This window comes from Equus przewalskii, chromosome 10 (genome assembly GCF_037783145.1).
Source record: "Equus przewalskii isolate Varuska chromosome 10, EquPr2, whole genome shotgun sequence".
Taxonomy (NCBI): domain Eukaryota; kingdom Metazoa; phylum Chordata; class Mammalia; order Perissodactyla; family Equidae; genus Equus; species Equus przewalskii.
In genome coordinates, this window is record NC_091840.1 from 35,446,785 (window position 1) to 35,465,980 (window position 19,196).

A 19,196-nucleotide genomic window follows, 5' to 3' on the forward strand; every position below is an offset into this window, starting at 1 on the left:
GAGAAGAAAAAAGTGTTGGCAAGGATGTAGAGAAATTGGAACCTTTTTGCATTATTGGTGGCAGTGTAAAATGGTGCATCTACTATGGAAAACTGGTTCCTCAAAAAATTAAAAATAGGGCCAGTCCTATGGCTGAGTTGTTAAGTTCACATGCTCCACTTTGGTGTCCCAGGGTTTCACTGGTTCAAATCCTGGGTACAGACATGGCACCGCTCATTAGGCCATGCTGAGGTGGCATACCCACATGCCACAACTAGAAGGACCCACAACTAAAATATACAACTATGTACTCGGGGGCTTTGGGGAGAAGAAGGGAAAAAAAATTAAAAATAGAATTACCATGTGGTCCAGCAATCCCTCTTCCGGGTATATACCCAAAGAAGTTGAAACCAGGCTCTTGAACAGATATTTGTACAGCCATGTTCATAGCAGCCATATTCACAGTAGCCAAAAGGTGGAAGTAACCCAAATGTTCATCAACAGATGAATAGCTAAACAAAATGTGATATATACATACAATGGAATATCAAATCAGCCTTAAAACAAGGAAATTCTGACACATGCTACAAATATGAATGAACGTTGAGGGTATTATGCTAAATGATATGAGCCAGTCACAAAGGGATGAGGAAAGAGTAAATACTGAATGATTTCTCTTACATAAGCTATCTAGAGTAGTCAAACTCTTAGAAAGTAGAATGGCGGTAGTTAGGGCTGGGAGGAGGGGACATTGGAGAGTGGTTGCTTAATGGGTATAGCATTTCAGTTTTGCAAAATGAAGTTCTGGAGATTGGTTGCACACAATGTGAATGTAATTAATATTCCTGAACTGTATACTTAAGATGGTAAGCTTTATAAGTTAACTACAATTTAAAAAAAAATTTCGGAACAAAGGCTTTCAACTTGCATAAGCAGTTAAATGAGACGTGAACAAAGTTTGAAAAAATCTGATCACTTTCAGGCAGTGCCTTGATAAACCTCAAGTGGGATTTATTTCTGAATGAGAACGTTTATGTGTTGAAGTTGATTGGCGTTTAAATTCTAGCTCGGCACAGAATCAGGCTTGTTTTTTCACTCTGCTGCTGCTTAAATAGTTTGCGTATTTTTCTTTGCTGTTATTGGCTGTGACCCATCGCCAGCCCACGTTTGGCATCTGTTACGTCAGTGTCAGAGGAATCAAATTCTCTACACACACACCCACACACACACAAAAGACAAGAGTTATTTAAAAAATACCTTTGGGGCTTTTTGACTGGAATGAAGTTTACCTAGTATATATTTGATCATTCAAATCAAGTCTTTAACCTTTAGTTTTTAGAAATAGGGTTTACCCAAAGGCAGAAGGGGGGAGTTCTAGGGAGGCAGGGAGCTTATGATGAGAACGAGGACTTCGGAGTTCAGAGGAGCTGCCTTTCACCAGCTGTTGGGCCTTAGGCGAATTACTCCATTTCTGAGCTTGGCCCGTCATCTGTCAGGTGAAGAGGACACTACCCATCTCATGGATTATTATGAAGATTAGATAAAATGAATGCCATGTCTGGGTCAGTACTAGGCCCATTATAGACACTGTGGAATTGTTGGTGCCTTTCTCACTTCCTTTGCTCGAGGGTTATGGAGGGGAAGGAAGAGGGGGAGACTGAACACTGCAGTTTTCCTAAATTCATAGAGCATGACGAGTATGCCTAGCTGGATCATTCCATCTGCCAAGATGGACTCGTAAGACTCAGCTAGTCCCCAACCGCGTAGCAGTTACTCAGAGTTTTGATGATGAGTAGGGTTGCACTAATAAGCTCTTTGGTTTCAGGTCAGGTTTGTGGAGGAGGAGCATTAGGTAGATCGTGTCCTTTTAAAGCTTGGTTCTGACAGAGAAGTCCCTTCAGATAAAAAAGGGAGGAGTCTCAGAAGAAGGAAGTTAGAGGAGGGAGCCTATCAAAGCCAACCAAACATTTCCAGGAAACTCACAGCTCACCAGCACAACCCAGGACAGAATGGTAGTATGGACAGACTCACTCAAGTCTGAGGTTGCCCTGGGTCCTTAAAGATCTCTCTGCCCCTATGGACGTCCATATCCGTTTGCTAACTTCTCCCTGACAGAGGGCTTGTCATATCCCAGAGACATCTCTGTATGGTTTAGGGTACAGACTCTGGAACTGGACTAGAGTCCCACATGTGCCACCTACTAGCAAGACAGCACCCACAGCTTTGGGAGGACAGCTGACCAGTACAGCAGGGTCCTTGCCTCTGGTCATGGCAAAGCCATAGATACCATCGGGCTCTCTGGCTGCAGACTCCCAGGGTCAGCTTGAGATTTTAGGAAGCTACCCTCCTGCACTAAGAGAAATTATACCACAAAGGAAAAAAAAGGAAATGTTAAATGAGGTCGCATAAGCTTCAGGGAAAGTCCCAAGAGGAGACTCTGGGTTTCCTTTCCTTGACCAGCATACTTACTCTCTCCTTGAGCTGGGGTGAGGAGAGGGTAGGTGGATTGGGATTGATAAACTGACAGTGAAAAACCAAACAGTTTTTTTTCTTTTAGAGGTGGTATATATTAATTGTATTGGAAAATACTAAAAAAGTATTTTTAAGAAAAATTCTTGTAACTCTATAACAAAGAGATAACTACATTTAATACATTGGCACTTTTTTTTTTCTGTGTGCGCATATTTGTTTCATGTTTCATTCTTGCTTCATATACATTTTGATATCTGGCTTTATTCCTATCATGCCCATTTCCCCGCACTATTAAATATGGAAAGTGTTATTTTTAACACTTTTATGGATGGGCCATAATCTATTTAATGCATCCTCTATTGCTGCAAGTATTAGTTATTTATTGCCGCTTAACAAATTACTCCAAGACTTATTGGCTTAAACAAAACATATTGATTAATTAACAATTCCTGTGGAACCGGAATTCAGGAGAGGTTTAACTGAGTGGTTCTGACTTAGAGTGTCTCATGAGATTGCATACAGATGGCACCCAGGGCTGCCGTCATCCTAAGACTTGGCTGCAGCTGGAGGATGTGCTTCCAAGGTGGCTCACTCCACATGGCTGTTGGCCAGAAGTCTCAGTTCCTTGACACATGAGCTTCTCTATAGGGGCTTGAGTGACATGGCAACTGACGTCCCCCAGAACAAGTGATTCCAACAGAGAGAGCAAGATAGAAGCTACAATGTCTTTCATGACCTACCCTAGGAAGTCACACTTACCATTTTCACCACGTTCTGTTCATTAGAATGTGGTCACCAAGTACAGTGCACACATAAGGGAAGGGGAATTAAGCCCTACGTTTTGAAAGGAGCAGTATCAGAATTTGTGGATATATTTTAAAGCCATTAGACATTTAAATTGCTCCCAGTTTTTCCCTACTGTAAATACCTCTCTGATGATTATCCTTGACTCTAAAGTTTTGTGCACATCTCTGATTCTTGTCTTACAAATTCATGGTAGTCGATTTGCTGGGTCAGACTTTGACACCTGCTGCAAGGTTGTGTCAGTTTTCATTCAGGTTGTAATGTATCAGAACTTTTTTTTTCTTCTTCTTGAGGAAGATTAGCCCTGAGCTAACATCTGCTGCCAATCCTCCTCTTTTTGCTGAGGAAGAGTGTCCCTGAGCTAACATCCCTGCCCATCTTCCTCTACTTTATACGTGGGATGCCTGCCACAGCATGGCTTGCCAAGCGGTGCCATGTCCACACCCGGGATCTGAACTGGCGAACCCCGGGCCACCGAAGCGGAACATGTGAACTTAACTGCTGCACCACCGGGCCAGCCCCAAGAGTATGCTTAACAAGTAGGAGAAAAGCAAGGATGAGGGCAGAGAGGTAACAGAATGGACAGTGGGGATAGATCCTAGAAGGCCTTGTAGGCCCTTGCAAAGCCTCTGGCTTTTCATCTTCATGAGATGAGCTGTTGGAGGGTTTTGTTTGTTCATTTGTTTTAATAATTTTTTAGAGCAGTTTTAGGTTCACAGCAAAATTGAGCAGGAGGTACCGAGATTTTCCATATACCCCCTTCCCCACACATGCACGGCCTCCCCCATTATCCACATGCCCCACCAGAGGCGTACGTTTGTCACAATAGATGAGCCTACAGGGACGCATCATTATCACCCAGAGTCCAGAGTCTGCATTAGGGCTCCCTCTTGGTTTGCACATTCTGTGGGTCTGGACACGTGTCCACGCTTCTGGTTTCATACAGAGTATTTTCACTGCCCTGAAAATCCTCTGTGCTGCCGGAGGGCTTTGAGTGGGGCAATGTCGTGTGATCTGCCATTTTGGAATTCTGAGATCCTACTGAACTTGAGGAAAGAGTTAAGAGGGCTCCAAAACCAAGCCTCACCTGTTGTTCCAGGCCTCCTAATTGTCCCCAAGGCCGATATGAAGCTCCCCCACTTCCTCCTGGTCTCCATCTCTTTGCTCACCCCCTGCCCTGGTTGGAAGAATAAGGCTGTAGAGTCCCACAATGCCCCTAGGTGGCAGTGCTGCCTCGCACATGGAGGACACCTCCCTCTTTCCGTCTGTTCCCCAACCCCAAGCCCTTTCCCCAGGAGCTTGTTAGTGAAATCTTTCAGGAGTGGAGAAAATTGGACAGCCCCCAATTATCAGGGACACCCCCCAGCCTGCTTGCCCTTCTCTCGCAAATCCTCCCTGCTTTGTCTGGACTGTCAGGGACCACCCAAGCAAGGCGGACCCCAGGCCCAGGCCTTAGCAGTGTCAGCTCGCCACTTCTGGGAGGCAATGGGTACAAGGAGGAAGGAAAGAGCTGGAGCTGCGCCTTCTTCCCCTATTTCTGCTTCCCTGTACTTGTTGAAGAACAAGTCTAGATTGATATTCATTTTAACATTTTTAAATCTTTGATGAGAGCCAGCCCTGATGGTCTAGTGATTAAAGTTCAGTGTGCTCTATTTCGGTGGCCTGGGTTTGCTTCCCGGGTGTGGCACCACACCACTCGTCTGTCAGTGGCCATGCTGTGGCGGCAGCTCACATAGAAGAACTAGAAGGACTTACAACTATACACAACTATGTACTGGGGCTTGGGGGTAGAGAAAAAAGGAGGAAGATTGGCAACAGCTGTTAGCTTAGGGGGAATCTTCCCCTGCAAAAAAAAAAAAAATCTTTGATGATATTCACTCCTGAAAATAAATTGAGGGAGGAGAGGAAAAAGTGTCATGCACGTTGTTCTAGTCCTACTCACACCAGGGCAGCACTGGGCCCTGTAGGCTGCTGCCTCAGGCAGAGCCCTGATTCTCCTATTTTTCGAAAATGATTGGACCTGCTTCCCCTCCTGGAGTTGACCACCATTTACCTCATCTTTCTAGCTAGAAACAATGTACCATCTTCCCTGCCTCCCCCACCTCTCTTTCTCATCTCTGACATCTGTCACCAAAAGCTGTCAATTTTACCTTACATAATCTCACAATTCATGCCTCCCCCTTTCATGCACACCTCCATTGCCTTTGTATACCCAAGGGTAGCAAATACTAACAGCTAAAAGGGTGAAAGAGGTAATATAAATGAGTGAAGAGGCCAGGGTGTAAGGCAACAGGGAGAGGTGGGGACTGTGGTGAACAGGAAGGACTATCAGTGAAACTTGAGCAACTGCTTCTCAGCCCCAGCCAGGCGTCAGCATGCGGGAAGGCAGGTCCCAGTGGGGCCAGTTTTTAAAAGCCAGAAATCTGCTGTTGTCGTTTTTAATGTGAAATATACCAAATTAACATTGGCAACTAATTTTTTAAAAAATGTTTTAAACAACCAGTAGGACACCATGAGGGGCAAACAAAACACATCAGCAGTCTGAATTTTCAGCAGGCAGGCTGCCAATTTTTGACCACTGGTTTGAACCGCCATCCTAGCTACGACTATTGTTTCTTCTTTGGTCTCCTGCCTCTACCCTCTCTCACTTCCACGCTCAGTCTCCAGAGCATCTTCCCAATACCCAAGTCCACCAGCTCATTCCAGTGCTTGGCATCTCCCTTGCCACCCCCCCCCCAAGTCACTCACAAGATCAGGGCCAGACGATTCGCGCAGGCTTCCAGACATATCACTCTCTGACTGAACCCCGGCCCTCCATTCCCACTTGTGCTTTCCCCTGGCAAATACACATCAGCTCCTTTGTCGCCTCCCCTGAGGCCTTCCCCAGGCACCTGTATTCACCCCAATGCAATATCTACTTGCGTGTGTCTCTTCCACTAGACTGCGACGGACCTTGACACAAGTGACCACCTGGTATTCATCTGTGTATGTGGGGGCATCTGCCACTCAAGAATGTGGCTGGAAAACATTTTTTAAATAAATAAAAAACGAATGAATGATAATTGTCAGCCAAATAAAATAGAACTGTCTTAAGGATGTTTATTTTGCACCCCATTTATACATAATTAAGACCTAAGTGTCCTTTTGATAAAGACAGTTTTCTTCTTTCCCCTCATGGGTCCCCTTCCCCCAGGTTCAGAGGCGTGGAAGACGGACAAGTGCTCTGGGCCCCAAGGCCTGCAGGCTCTCTGTCCCAGTGAGGTCTGCTCACAGGCAGGTCTCTGGAGTTTCTGGGGCTTCCTTAATCCTCTTTCTCTTGAGTTTTGGTTTTTGAGGAAGTTTCCTTAGAGAACCTGAAAAAGGGAAGGTCAGAGACAGTCCTAATGCCATCACGAATAGTAAGAGAATGTCAGTCTGTAACATAGGGGGTGTGGTAGGGACCAAAAGGAGGAACAACAAAGTCTTAGGTTCCTTCCAACCTGTGTCCCTTACTCTTTTCTCACAGCAGGGAGATGGAATCGCCCCAATTACATATGAGGGATCTCATCCAGGCCCAGAGTCAGGAAATGGGCTGCCGAGGGCCTGAGGCAAGTGAGGGGCACAGTCAGCACCAGACCCACATTTCTTGACTTCTGGCTTTGGACTCTGATTCCTCCCCACTCCTCTCAGGTGTCATGCCACGGTTCCAAGCACTTTGCTGCTGGACTGTTTGCAAACACCATTATCATCGTTTTGTTGGAGAACTGACTTATGAACATAGTGCCAAAGAAACACCACGCAGGTTCCCTCGGTTGCACGGATAGACCCGTGACTCGCCTCAGCCCATTCCCGGTGGGTCCGTCAGGCAGGATGTGTTTTCTCATCTAATGCGATGTGAACAACACAACTTCATCTCTAATCTATCCCAGTAACGTATCTAATGTATCCAAAAACATGTTTAACATGAATTCATCAAGACTTTTGATTTAAAGTCTTGTTTATAGATAGAGGAACAAGCTTAAAAGATGCCAAGAGGAAGCAACAAGAAAAAAGCAAAAAGTGGAAGGTTCTGCAGAACAATAGCCTGATCTCTCAACAGGTCAGGGTGTGAAAAAGGGACTTCGTCAGGTTAAAAGAGACAAAACCAGGAGAAAAGCACGGTTTGGGAAGCCAGTACAAAAGATATCTTTGACTACGGGGAAATCCAAATATGGAGTATTCAATCCAACAATTAGATGAAAGGAAACGTTGACATGCAAGGTTGATATAATTAAATCGTATATACAGCATGGTCTCATTGTGGTTAAAATATATGTACGTACATACACAAAAACATCTGGAAAGCGCTAGCGGTGGTGATCACAATGTGATGTTTATATTTTCTTATTTTTGCTTATCTGTGTTATCTAATTTTCTATGATTTGCTTCCGTTTGTAGTAATGAAATGTTAAGAATTGCATGAGGGGCTGGCCCGGTGGCACAGTGGTTAAGTTCTCGTGTTCCGCATCTCAGTGGCCCGGGGTTTGCCGGTTCAGATCCCGGGTGCGGACATGGCACTGCTTGGCACACCATGCTGTGGTAGGTGTCCCACATATAAAGTAGAGGAAGATGGGCATGATGTTAGCTCAGGGCCAGGCTTCCTCAGCTAAAAAGAGGAGGACTGGCAGTAGTTAGCTCAGGCTAATCTTCCTCAAAAAAAAAAAAAAAAAAAGAAGTGCATGAAAGCCAAACTTCTTAACCTGCCACCCAAGGCTTTTTCCTGTTACACCCCTATCCTGCGCTTCTCCAGCCTGCTCTTCCATTCACCTCCAAGCCAGACTGTCTGCTCGTTACCCCTCATCTCTGCACACTCCTTTCCGCCCACCTCTCTCCCTTTCTCCCCCTTCCCTCTCCTTCTCCCTCTCTTTAAAGCCTATGCCAAACTCGCCTCCTCCAGACAGCCTGTCCTACCCTTTGCCCTATGGCCTCAGATTGCTCATTTGTAAAAGGGGGTGAATAAGATCCATCTCATTAGGATGCTGCCCGGGTTAAGTGACATTAAGAAAGACAAAGCCCTGGTACAGGGAGAGGCTGGCCCCAGGGCCCGGAGCTCACTTTTCTCATCTGATTCATGGACTGCTTGCCCTAGATCATCTTAATGATTGTCTGCCTTTCATTCCACTGCATGTTTTACTTCTTCAATTTAAACTGCAGGCCCTGGGGCCGTGGGTCCTGCAGAGCCCAGGCAGGGTTCTGGGTCTCAGGAGGTGCCTGACCCGTGCCCAGTGCACCTGACCTGTCCTCACCCCTGCTTTCCCACCAGGTCCAGCTGTGACTGGTGGAAGAGGCCCCGAGGCTGCTGGTCTGCATGAGCCCCAGCCAGCCCGACTTCAGAAGATCAGAAGAAGAAGAGCCTAGTTTAGGAACAGGCTCTGAGGTCCTAGGTGGCCCTGTTTGCCTGCACTTTCTCTCCTAGTAGCTAAGCAAGAACAGCTAACTGTGGTCCCAGAAGCCAGTTCCAGAAGGGTAGGGGGTGGGGAGTTCTAACATCTCTCCGAACCTCAGTGCACAGGAGGGAACTTCGTAGGTTCCAAACGTGGCTGGAGCCCCTCTCACTGAAGAGTCTCTGTCCCCAACCCCACAGCCAGGAAGGGCAGTCATCACTGAGGCCAAAGCTGCTGGGAAAGCTATTCCCAGGCCACCTGACTGGACTTCCTCCTCACTGCGGGAATGAACGCTTCCCTAGCCTGCTCCCCCCCAAGACCGAGCGAGCGGCAGTCCTGCCGCTACTCGGACACTCCCTGGGAGTCCCCGCCTTGGCCACCAGACGTGATCTCTGCTCTGTTTCTTGTCACATGAGAAAGTGCCTTGGTTTAAATGTTAACTGAAAAGTGCAGGATTCCAAATTGTACATATCATGAGACCTCCAGGGGGAAATTATACAGACCACTGAAGGAAACGCACCAAAACAGTAATAGTCACGGCCACTGGGTGATGGGGGACTTTTCTCTCTTCTGTTTTATACTAATCTGCACATTTCGAAATTTTTATAATGGGCACACCTGAGGGGAGGAGGATGAACAAGAGAAGAGAAAAAGTGGAGAAGGGGAAGTAAAATGGACAGAAAGAGAAGCACAGAGATGAAGAGAAGACAGAAAGCAGGAAGAGGGCTGCTCCGGGGGAGTGTGCAGGGCACTGCCCGCACATCTAGTGCACATTACCTCTCCCCATGTGGACCTGGGATCTTGGCTCCCCCAGCAGAGAGGCCTCGTGGCCTGGGGCCTGCATCTTGGACAGCCTCTCCTTCATGCTGCTGATGTTGCTGTGCAGCCCCCAGGCGTTGCAGAGCTTGGGCAGACTGTCTTCCTGGCCGGCCAGCAAGGTGTTCTCTGGTGCATCCAAGGGGCGGAATGCCACCTGCAATAGGGCCATAGTGTTGAGGAGAGTGTGGAGAAGAGAGGGGCCCACATTCTGGAGTCCCATCTCTACCCTTGTTAGGAAACGGTTGTGGTCTGTCTGCACCTCACACCTGCCTAGCCAGAAGGATGCAGTGAGAGCCACAGAGGCGGGAGAGAAAGGACCTTGGGGACTGTGAGGCCAGGCTGCCAACTGTCTCTTCTTGGGTAGTTCTTTATTTTGAGACATGTCCTCATCTCTTTTTTTGTGTTATAGTGTCTTACGTGTTTGCTTATAATGAAACAATGGTACTTGGTTTAAAAGTCACTTGCAAAATTAAAATTGAGAGCCTGAAAATATCTCTTGAAATTTTCCTGGCCAGTGGAATCCAGGCATCACTAAAATGGCAGCTTCTCATACTCAGAGGAGCAGTCACTGAAACGACCCACCCACTCAGGTTCAGAGGAAGAGACAGAGACCCAGAGGGAGAGGATTTGGCCAAGGCTGCGCACTGGAGCAGTGGGGGCCATGCTTAGAGCTGGGCTTTCCTCTGAGCCAGATTAGGTTCGAACCCAGCTCTTCTTCCCACTTTCTATGTGGTCACTTTACCTCCCTACATGTGGCACCTTCATTTACACACTGTGGACAATAACTCTAGTCATCCCTTAGAGTGACTTTTGAAGATTACAGTAGAGAACATAAAGTGCCCGGCACATAGGAAGTGTTGCTATGATTACTATTTTGGACCCATGGTTCTCAAAGTGTGCTCTGTGAAACCCTGGGGGTCCCTGAAATATTCTGACCTCACAGACCCCCTGAAAAGTGGGGTCCACGCAAAGTGCAAGAGAAAAACTAATGCATTCTAATGCAACCCAGTGTGAAAAGTTCACTGATACAAATCTGAAAAGACTACACACTGTATGATTCCAACCATAGGACATTCTGGAAAAGTCCAAACTATGGAGGCAGTAAAAAGATCAGTGGTTGCTGGGGGTTTGGGGGAAGAAGGGGTGAATGGGTGGAGTATAGAGGATTTTTAGGGGAGTGAAGCTATTCTGTATGATACTGTAATGGTAGATACATGTCATTATACATCTGTCAAAACCTATAGAATGTACAACAAAAGAGTACACCTACTGTAAACTATGGACATTATTTAGTTAATAATGTATCAGTATTGGCTCATCAATGACAACTGTATCTCTCTAATGTACAATGCTAATAATAAAGGACACTGGAGCGGGTGGTATATGGGAACTCTCTGTACTTTCCACCCAATTTTTCTGTAAACCCAAAACTGCTTAAAAAAACCCAGTCTACTTTAAAACTTTCATTGATATGGTTTCAAATTCCACATTGCAATTAAGTAACTGTCACTTGTTGAGCTTTGGTGTGATATCAAAGAAAAATATCCACAATTATCTGAAAATGCTAATAAAATACTCCTCTCTTTTCTGACTACACATCTGTACGAGGCTGGGTTTTCTTCCTGTGCTTCAACCAGATCGATACATCATAAGAGATCGACTGCAGAGGCAGAAATGAGAACCCAGCTGTCTTCTGTTAAGTCAGACACTAAAGAGATTTGCAAAAAATGTAAAACAATGCCACTCTTCTCACTAAATTTTTTCGTTTTGGAAAACAGTTATTTTTCATAAAAATTATTTATGTTCATATTTATGGACTCCTCGTTTTTATTTTTAAACAGGGTAGTAAATACATACTCTGAATTTTTTCCTTTAGCTTTAATTTCTAATAGGGCAGATATCAATAGGTATGACCTACATAAACAAATGCTCTTTTGGGGTTCTCAGTGATTTTTAAGAGGTTAGAAGTGACCTGGACCAAAATTTTGAGAATCACTGTTTTTGCACACAGCCAGGCCAGGCTCTGTCAACAGTTCCCGCAGCCTTCCCCAAGCTGGCTGTGCCTTTCTGCCGGGCCTCAGAGTCCCCACCCATGGCTCCTCAGGGCTGTCCCTGCCCCTGCCAACATGAGCGTGTGGGGTGAGTGGGTGTGGAGGGTGAGTAAATCTCAAGGACTCGAGGCTGAGTCTCTGCCCCCTTCAGCCCCATTCTGTGCCCACTGCAGCGGCAAAGGGAGGGGCAGTGGGGTCTCCCTCAGGCAGTGAGCCGTGGAAAGGACTGGAGAGTGCTGGTTGTATGAGAGAGGCCCTCAGTCCCGGGCCGGCCCGTCCTGCCACGTTCCAAGAACACACCAACCACCCCTCAGCTGGTCCCTGGGGAGCTTTGCCGAGCGCCTCACCAGGAACTTGGCCGGCTGGCTGCTCTTGGTGTACTTGTAGAGCCTGCGAAGCTGCTTCGCCTCCAGTTCTGAGAAGAGGGAGACGAATCGCCAGAGCATCCTGCAGGGGAGAAACCGAGGCTGAGGCAGGCGAAGCACAGCCCCTCTCCCTGCGGCATTTGTCTTGCGGCCAGGACACCCCCACGGAGAAATGGGTTACATGCTACTTCCTCGGTTTTTGATTGAGGGATGGAAAGGCGGGGATTTGCCAGACTTGACAATCCATCCTGGTGAGTAGCACCCACACCACACAGTAGTTGTTCCATCAGAGGTCATTCTCCTCGGGCTCAGGAGAGGTCTTTGCTCACTGTGTATACAGCCGTGGTGCAATCAATGCTGCCCTGAATGACAAGGGGGTCCTGTTCTCTCCACCCCCTCTTCACCATGCTCACTCCAGGATCCTGACTCTTTCATATAAAGATGAAGGACCAGGGGATCTTGGCTGAGGTGTGACCTTAAATTTAGAGGGCGTGGCCCAGGAGTGGGTATAGTGGGAAGGGCAACGATGTAGCCCTACTTCCTCCAGTGCTTGATTTCCCAGGCTCGGCAGTAGTGCTGCAGAAAGGTGTTGATGTGGTCCCCTAGGACCACCAGGCTCTGCTTCATGTACTTTAGCCTCTTCTTCTGGGGAAGGTCCCTGGGCAGGTGCAACTTTCGCAAGAACTTCTTCAGTGGCCTTAGGTATTCTTTACACTGAGGAGGCAAAAGCTGAAATGAGGGGCCATACGGAAAAAGGAAAGGCAGATGGGCAGCCTCAAGGAACCAGCAGGTCGACCTGGCTGCAGCCCTTATGGCCCAGGAAGCGTTGCCCATGTGAAGTGCGGAGGCTCCAGTCAGCCTCTTACCCCACTTCCTTCCCAAGAGCATGCCAAGCGGGGCAATGAGCTGCAGTCTGAGGCCTCTGAGCCGGGTCTCCTGACCTGTGGGGAACAGGGCACAGGGGCCTGGGCTGTCCCCTTACTCACAATTTTGAAGGTGTCGTGCCCCAGGCCCTTGGCATGACGCACTAGTGAGTCTCTGGCAGGTATGGTGCTGGAGCTCCCCTGTGAGCCGGGCTCATGTGTCACCTAGGAGGAGGCAGGGGGTAGTGGTCAGCTGGGGGGATTGGGTGGCTGCTCCTGAGGGGCAGTGCAGGGCAACCACTGGTCCAGGTGCCAGCCAAAGTCCTCCTCCACTTCCCCTGTGACCTCTCCTTGACCCAGCACTGAAGTGAGTGAACCCTGGGAAAAGAAACCCGTCTCTGAGAATCCCCGCTTAGAAAACCGAGACTGCCCTGCCCGTTCCTTTTAGACTAATTGTGGCACAGCATACTAACTTTGCAAAGCATTTGATCGACATTGATCCATTTTATTCTCCCACAGAGTCTGTGAGGTTAGATATCATTATCCCCGGTTACGGATGAGAACACTGAGGCACCCAGGCACGGAAGTAACTCTTCGGAGGAACGAGCAGGGATTCATTTTCTCATTCACTCAGCAAACATTTACTCAGTGCCTAAGTCCCAGGCCTACCTCTTTGTATCTCTAACTGTTAGCATCATGTCATGCTAACAGGCACTCAGAAAAAATGTGTGATGGTGATGGTGATGACGAGAAAGAACTTTTTTTTTTTTTTAAATTTTTTTAGTTTTTCCTTTTTCTCCCCAAAGCCCCCGGTACATAGTTGTACATAGTTGTATATTCTTCGCTGTGGGTCCTTCTAGTTGTGGCATGTGGGATGCTGCCTCAGTGTGGCCCGATGAACAGTACCATGTCCGCGCCCAGGATTCAAACCAACGAAACACTGGGCCGCCTGCAGCAGAGCGCACGAACTTAACCACTCGGCCACGGGGCCAGCCCCGAGAAAGAACTTTTTGAAAGCAAAAGTGAGGCAAAGAAAACTGAAAATTCATGAAGACACAGTGACTGAAATAACACCAGACGTCAGAGAACGGGATTAGACTGACACGGCTGGATTTCCAACTGACCTTTCAAAAGCCTCTCAGAGGAGTGAGCATTAATTCCTGCCTGTGCTCAGAGGGAAAGAGGAAGACCCAGGCCCAGACCACTCTGAAGAGAGAGAGCAAGGAGAGGGAAGAAGGTGGGTGGACGGGGCGTGGGACCCAGGCTCCTCAGGGCCCCAGAGAGGGGGGACTCTGGCGGGTCAACTCCATTTACACATCACATACACCACACAGCCACACACATGAGCCCTTGTGTCTTCATAACCAACAATCATCTTGCCAGGAGTACATGTAGTTGATAAACGTCTGTTTGAATGAGTTAGTCTTCTCTTGTTCTTTCAATCTCTTGCTAACTCATGTACCTCATCATTTTTCCTTCTTCTCTCCTTCCTTGAATTTAATGTTCTCTGCTTTCCAAAACCAGCCCTCCAAGGACCCTGCTTTCCTACCCCCCTCACATCCCCAGCCCCCCTTCACCTTCTCTAGTGGCTTGTCCCCTTCACCCCCTTGCCCATCTGAGGCCTCCATCTCAACAGGTGCGCTGGTGGGCTCCAGAGTGGCACTCCTCACAGACCCTCGGGCTTCTGACCTCCTGCTTCTGGGACCTGAGTGTCTCAGGGAGTGGGTAGGTTGGCTCCAGAACTCCGAGCAAAACCATGGCAACTGCCAACACAGAGCCCAGCCCCCGCCCCCTCCCACGCCCTCACTCCTCGGAGTGGCCACCGCCATCTCCATCAACTGGGAACTGGAGCAGGGAAGTGAGCAAGACGTGCGGGGTAGACCTAGGACTTTGACAGAGCTCACAGCTGGCAGGAGGGGCTGGCACCCCTTCTCCCAAGAGAACTGTCAGACGCTGTTGATTCTGAACCCTGGTAAGGCTTTTGAAATAATTTTCCTGCGTGTGTACCATTCATGCCTCCTCAGTTACACCGTGGGATCCCCGAGAGTGAGGACCAGGGTTTGTAACACCGCTTTCCGGATTTGGGACAAAGGACTAGAGGATGCACTGACAGAATGGAATACAGTAAATTTCTATTGAGATAGATCTTCTCTTCTATCCCCCTGTAGCCTCCAGGAAGTTAACAAGCCAATTGGGTTGGGTGTTGCGGGGGCGGGGCGGGGGGGCGGCGTTTTTAGAGAGGTGTACAAAAATACCAGCCGCCATATGTTATCTCCACTAATCTTCCAGTACAGTCTTCCCTGGGGTAGGTACCAGCAGTGATCCCATTTCCTAGAAGAGGAGCCGAGACGCATGGAGGTCTTGTAACTTGCCTTAGGTCTGCGGCCACTAAGTGGGGCGCGGGGGTTTCGGTCGGGTTCCGACCGCTCTGGCTCTTCCCATCAGCGCCTCCCTCCGAGGATCCGAGGCCGCGCAGGAAACGCTGCCGGTGGGGTCCGGGCGTGTCCCTGGTCCGCTGGGCCAGGAGGTCCTCGGAGGCGCTCGGAGGCGCCTGGCTCAAGCCGCGACCTGGCCCCTACCGCGGCCCCGGCGCCCTGTCGCGTCCTTCATCAGCGCGCACGGCGCGGTTCCGGCGGTGACAGACCGTTGCCGCCTCCGTTTAGTCACTTAGCTGGCATCTTCTTCCCTGGGACGCTGAACTCCGTCTCGGCCCTTGCTTTCGTGTCCTCTGGGCCCTGGGTCCCTTTTCCGCCACCCAGTTTGGTCCTCTTCCTGCCCTGCCTGCGCGGGCACCGGGTCGGACCACCCTCGGCCAACCGAGCCGGCGCTGGGGTCCTGCGCACGGTCGCCATCTGGCGGCGGTACCTGCACATAACAGGGACATTGCGGCTCGACGTTCCTAGGCGACAGTGTGGCTCTGCCTCCAAACTGGAAGGTCTGCTCTCCGAGCGTTACTTCAGGATTATTTTGCTGCTGTTAAGAAGAGTAATTATATTGGCAAGAAGGAGGGGAAAGGGGCTCTTTGACACACTTCTATTGGGAGTGATAACTGGTAAACAACGTAATGCAAAATATGTTAACTGTGCATTCTCTTTGACCGCAAGTTCTACTTCTAGGAATCAGTCCTAAGGAGAAAAGGTGTATGTATGAGAACTGTCACAATGGTGACAATTTGGAAAACACTGAAGTGTCATCAGTAGGCAAGGGTAAACTGTGGGACACCCATACTTAAAAATACTACTCTTAAAGTTAAAATATTAATTTTTGAAAATACTACTAAAACACTACTAATTATTAAAATACCACTCTGTATCTATATAAAACTAACTAAATTTTAAATTGCTACTCTATTTAATGACATGGAAAAACAGGAACTAGAAAAGCGTGTATGCGATGATCCCATTTTTGTAAGTATGTATTTATATACGCATAGAAAAAAGTTTCGGATACATTTCAAAATATCAAGGGTGATTTTTCACTTTCTTTGCATATTGTCTGCATTTAAAAAAATAATGAATATACTTTACATTTACAGTAGAAAGGAGTAAAGAACAGGAGAGTTGTGTCTCTTTTTAAAAGCTACTCATAAGGAATAAATATCACTAAAAATGTTATATAATGCTATTTTAAAAACAGATTACAAAAGAGTATTACATTATAACTCATACTTAGGTAAGTGAACATGAATATGGACCAAGACTGGAAGAAAACACAGCACAAAAGGAAACAAGGAATTGAATATGTGTATCTGTCTCCCACCCATTCCCCCACCCCAAATAACATCTGCAGTTCAGAAGGGGGAAATAAGTGTCAGAAGCTCAAAGCTAATCTGTCCCTGCCGGCTCCCCCACATCACTGCTCCCCTCTCTTTCCCTCCCAGAGCCTCCAGCAAGTCCTAGACTCTGGACACCTGCTCTATTCTCATCATGGTTTTATTATCAACAATAGGGAGTAGCCTGAAGAGACAATTGGACCAAGCAGCAGCCAGGAATAATGGCTCAATGCTCAACGTTAACTAAGACAAAACAAAAATCCATTGCCTTTGGGAGACATTCTTCAAAATCCAATTGGTCAGTATAAAATGACTCTATAGAGCAAGTCAACTCGTTCAACAGATTCATTCCGCCAATATTTAATTTAAAAAAATTCTAGGGGGCTGTCCCAGGCGCGTAGTGGTTAAGTTCATATGCTCTACTTCAGCGGCCCAGGGTTCATGGATTTGGATTCTGTGCACAGACCTAAACACCACTCATCAAGCCATACTGTGGCAGCGTACCATATGCAAAATAGAGGACAATTGGCAACAGATGTTAGCTCAGGGCCAATCTTCCTCACCAAAAAAAAATTTTCTATGTCCATGTACTTTAGGCAAGTGGGGGTGGAGAGGGTGGACAGTGGGGGTGTTAATTTGTCCACTCTCCACTTTATGCACACATAATCATCACATCTCATCCCCACTCGACAGTGCACATGATAGAGATCACAAAATCCTTGTATGCCCTGAATTCAGTGAACGTGGAGAACGACTGTTAGCATCTACTGTCTACACGTCCTGTCGTACACTTGAAGATCTTTCCATCTCTCTGTCTGAGTTAAAGAGACTCAGACTTTTTATTCCCCAAAAGAACTCTCCTCTATCCCATTCTTTGTTAAGAAACCCAAGAGTATTTTAGCACTGCCAAAGGAAGCTTCTTGATCTTACTCTGAATTGTCTAATTAGAATTGTATCAAGACTCCAATAAAAGGAGGGCCTTTCAAACTCCTGTCATAGATGGAGTGCTGGGACTGCTGGGCACATGACAGTTCCCAGCTGAAGGCCAAGGCATCCCACCTCCAAGGCCACTAGGGTCTGAATTACGACCTAAGGCAACATCTGTTGTCAGTCTTCCTCTTTTCACTTGAGGGAGCAAAGATGGCCACCAAAGCGGAGCATGCACACTTAACCACTACACCACTGGGCCGGCCCCAGGCAGATTCTCTCAACATGGGATCCACTGGTGGGCTTCAGGGACTCAAAAAACTCTTTGAAACTCTAACTCGCAAACTGTACGTGAGGACCCATAGCCTTCATCAGGTAATCAGACATCTGTAGCCCCAAAGAAATTAGGAAGCAATGATCTAAGAGGTCTAAAAAAGGGTGTGGACCTTCTTCTCAGAAATAGTTTTTCAGATTTTCAGTCTTTAAATCTGAGCTCATGGAAGCCCTCTAATAGAGACACTGTGAGAAATGCCAAAAACACAGCGAAACTGGAGAGAAACAGAATGGAGGAAAAAGGCAATAGTGTTGCCTAAAGGCCTAACTAACCGTATTTCAGACCCAATCCAAGAAACCAGGGACTAAGCAGAAGGCCAGTGTGATCCTTGACCATGTCCATTAAGCTGAAGTACTGTGTCTGCTGCCAGCAGCCTACATCCCGCCCTCACCAGTGGGGAGGAAGCGCCTCTTGCACTAATACAAGGTGAGAGCCTGTCAGGTCAGCGGCTACCGGCATGAGGCCTTCCCCTCCCACCCCAGCAGGACACAGGCACATCTCACATGCTGCTCAGGAGCATCTCTTCATCTCCTCTCCTCTCCAAATAGTTCTCAGAAATGTTTGGTACTTTTTCCTTCACTTCTTTCTGATATTTACTGTAATTTTCCATTTAATGGAGCCCTGGTTTAATTTCACTTTTTTTTGTAGCAATGTTTTAATTTGGACTTAATGTGCTCTAAAAATATCTTGTCAGCGTATCAAAATAACACTAAAGAATGGCATCCTCAGAGCTTCAGAGCATGTTTCTAAACAGTATAATGATATGCAAGCTTCTGCAACTGCGTCAAATTGTTGGGCCTAATGATTTCCACTTGGCTCTCTCTGGAAGACATTCTTTCCTAAGATGGGATTCAGGGAGATGAGCAGGAGTGAAGTGTATAGTCAATGAATATTGGAGCTGTGAAGGATTTGCAGAGAAAAAAATGCCACTCCTAAATTTGCAGCAAGTTCTCACCAAAGCACTTGCTCGCGCCTCCTCTCTTCCTGGGCACCATATTTGTACCCCCTCTGTCTTCAGGCCTAGATTTGGTGGTACTGGGGCCTGATATTGGGTTTTCCACACTGAGAAAAATCCCAGTGAGAAAAATCACCTGGCCTCAGAACTTCAGAATCAGAATCTCCTGAGCGCCTGGGAATCAATATTTTAATGGATATCCCAGGTAATTCTCATTATTAGGCAAATGTGGAAGATGCTGGCGTGGTGAGTTGAACCCAAATTGGCCTTGTTTGAGCCCAGCTGGGTGCATTATGGCTCTCCAACATTGTGCTAGAGCTGGCTCCAACGGGCTCTCACAGGCTCACCAGAGCTGATTATTGAATTTACAGGAACTTTGCCAGCTGTTTGTTAAACACAGACATTATTAAATGATATGGAAAGCAGGGACTGAAACACATACTTGTACATTAA

The 19,196-nt window shown here is 47.4% G+C and overlaps 1 protein-coding gene across 1 annotated transcript; it reads right to left on the bottom strand.

The window, feature by feature from the left end:
• Nucleotides 1-6,329: 6,329 nt before the first annotated feature.
• On the bottom strand, nucleotides 6,330-14,719 carry CHCT1 (CHD1 helical C-terminal domain containing 1). The gene is made up of 6 exons (XM_008534573.2): nucleotides 14,333-14,719; nucleotides 12,879-12,980; nucleotides 12,431-12,606; nucleotides 11,875-11,974; nucleotides 9,435-9,630; nucleotides 6,330-6,608 (listed from the first exon to the last, which is right to left on the bottom strand). The coding sequence occupies exons 1-6, from the start codon at nucleotides 14,588-14,590 to the stop codon at nucleotides 6,523-6,525; spliced, it is 918 nt and encodes a 305-aa protein (XP_008532795.2). The 5' UTR covers nucleotides 14,591-14,719; the 3' UTR covers nucleotides 6,330-6,522.
• Between the last annotated feature and the right edge of the window lie 4,477 nt (nucleotides 14,720-19,196).

Coding starts and splice junctions, on each gene's coding strand:
- CHCT1 (XM_008534573.2), bottom strand. CDS start 14,590: ATGGAGATGGCGGTGGCCACTCCGAGGAGTGAGGGCGTGGGAGGGGGC. Junction 12,981..14,332: donor GGGACAAGCCACTAGAGAAG/GTGAAGGGGGGC, acceptor GCCTCCTCCTAG/GTGACACATGAGCCCGGCTC. Junction 9,631..11,874: donor GCCAGCCGGCCAAGTTCCTG/GTGAGGCGCTCG, acceptor GCCCTATTGCAG/GTGGCATTCCGCCCCTTGGA.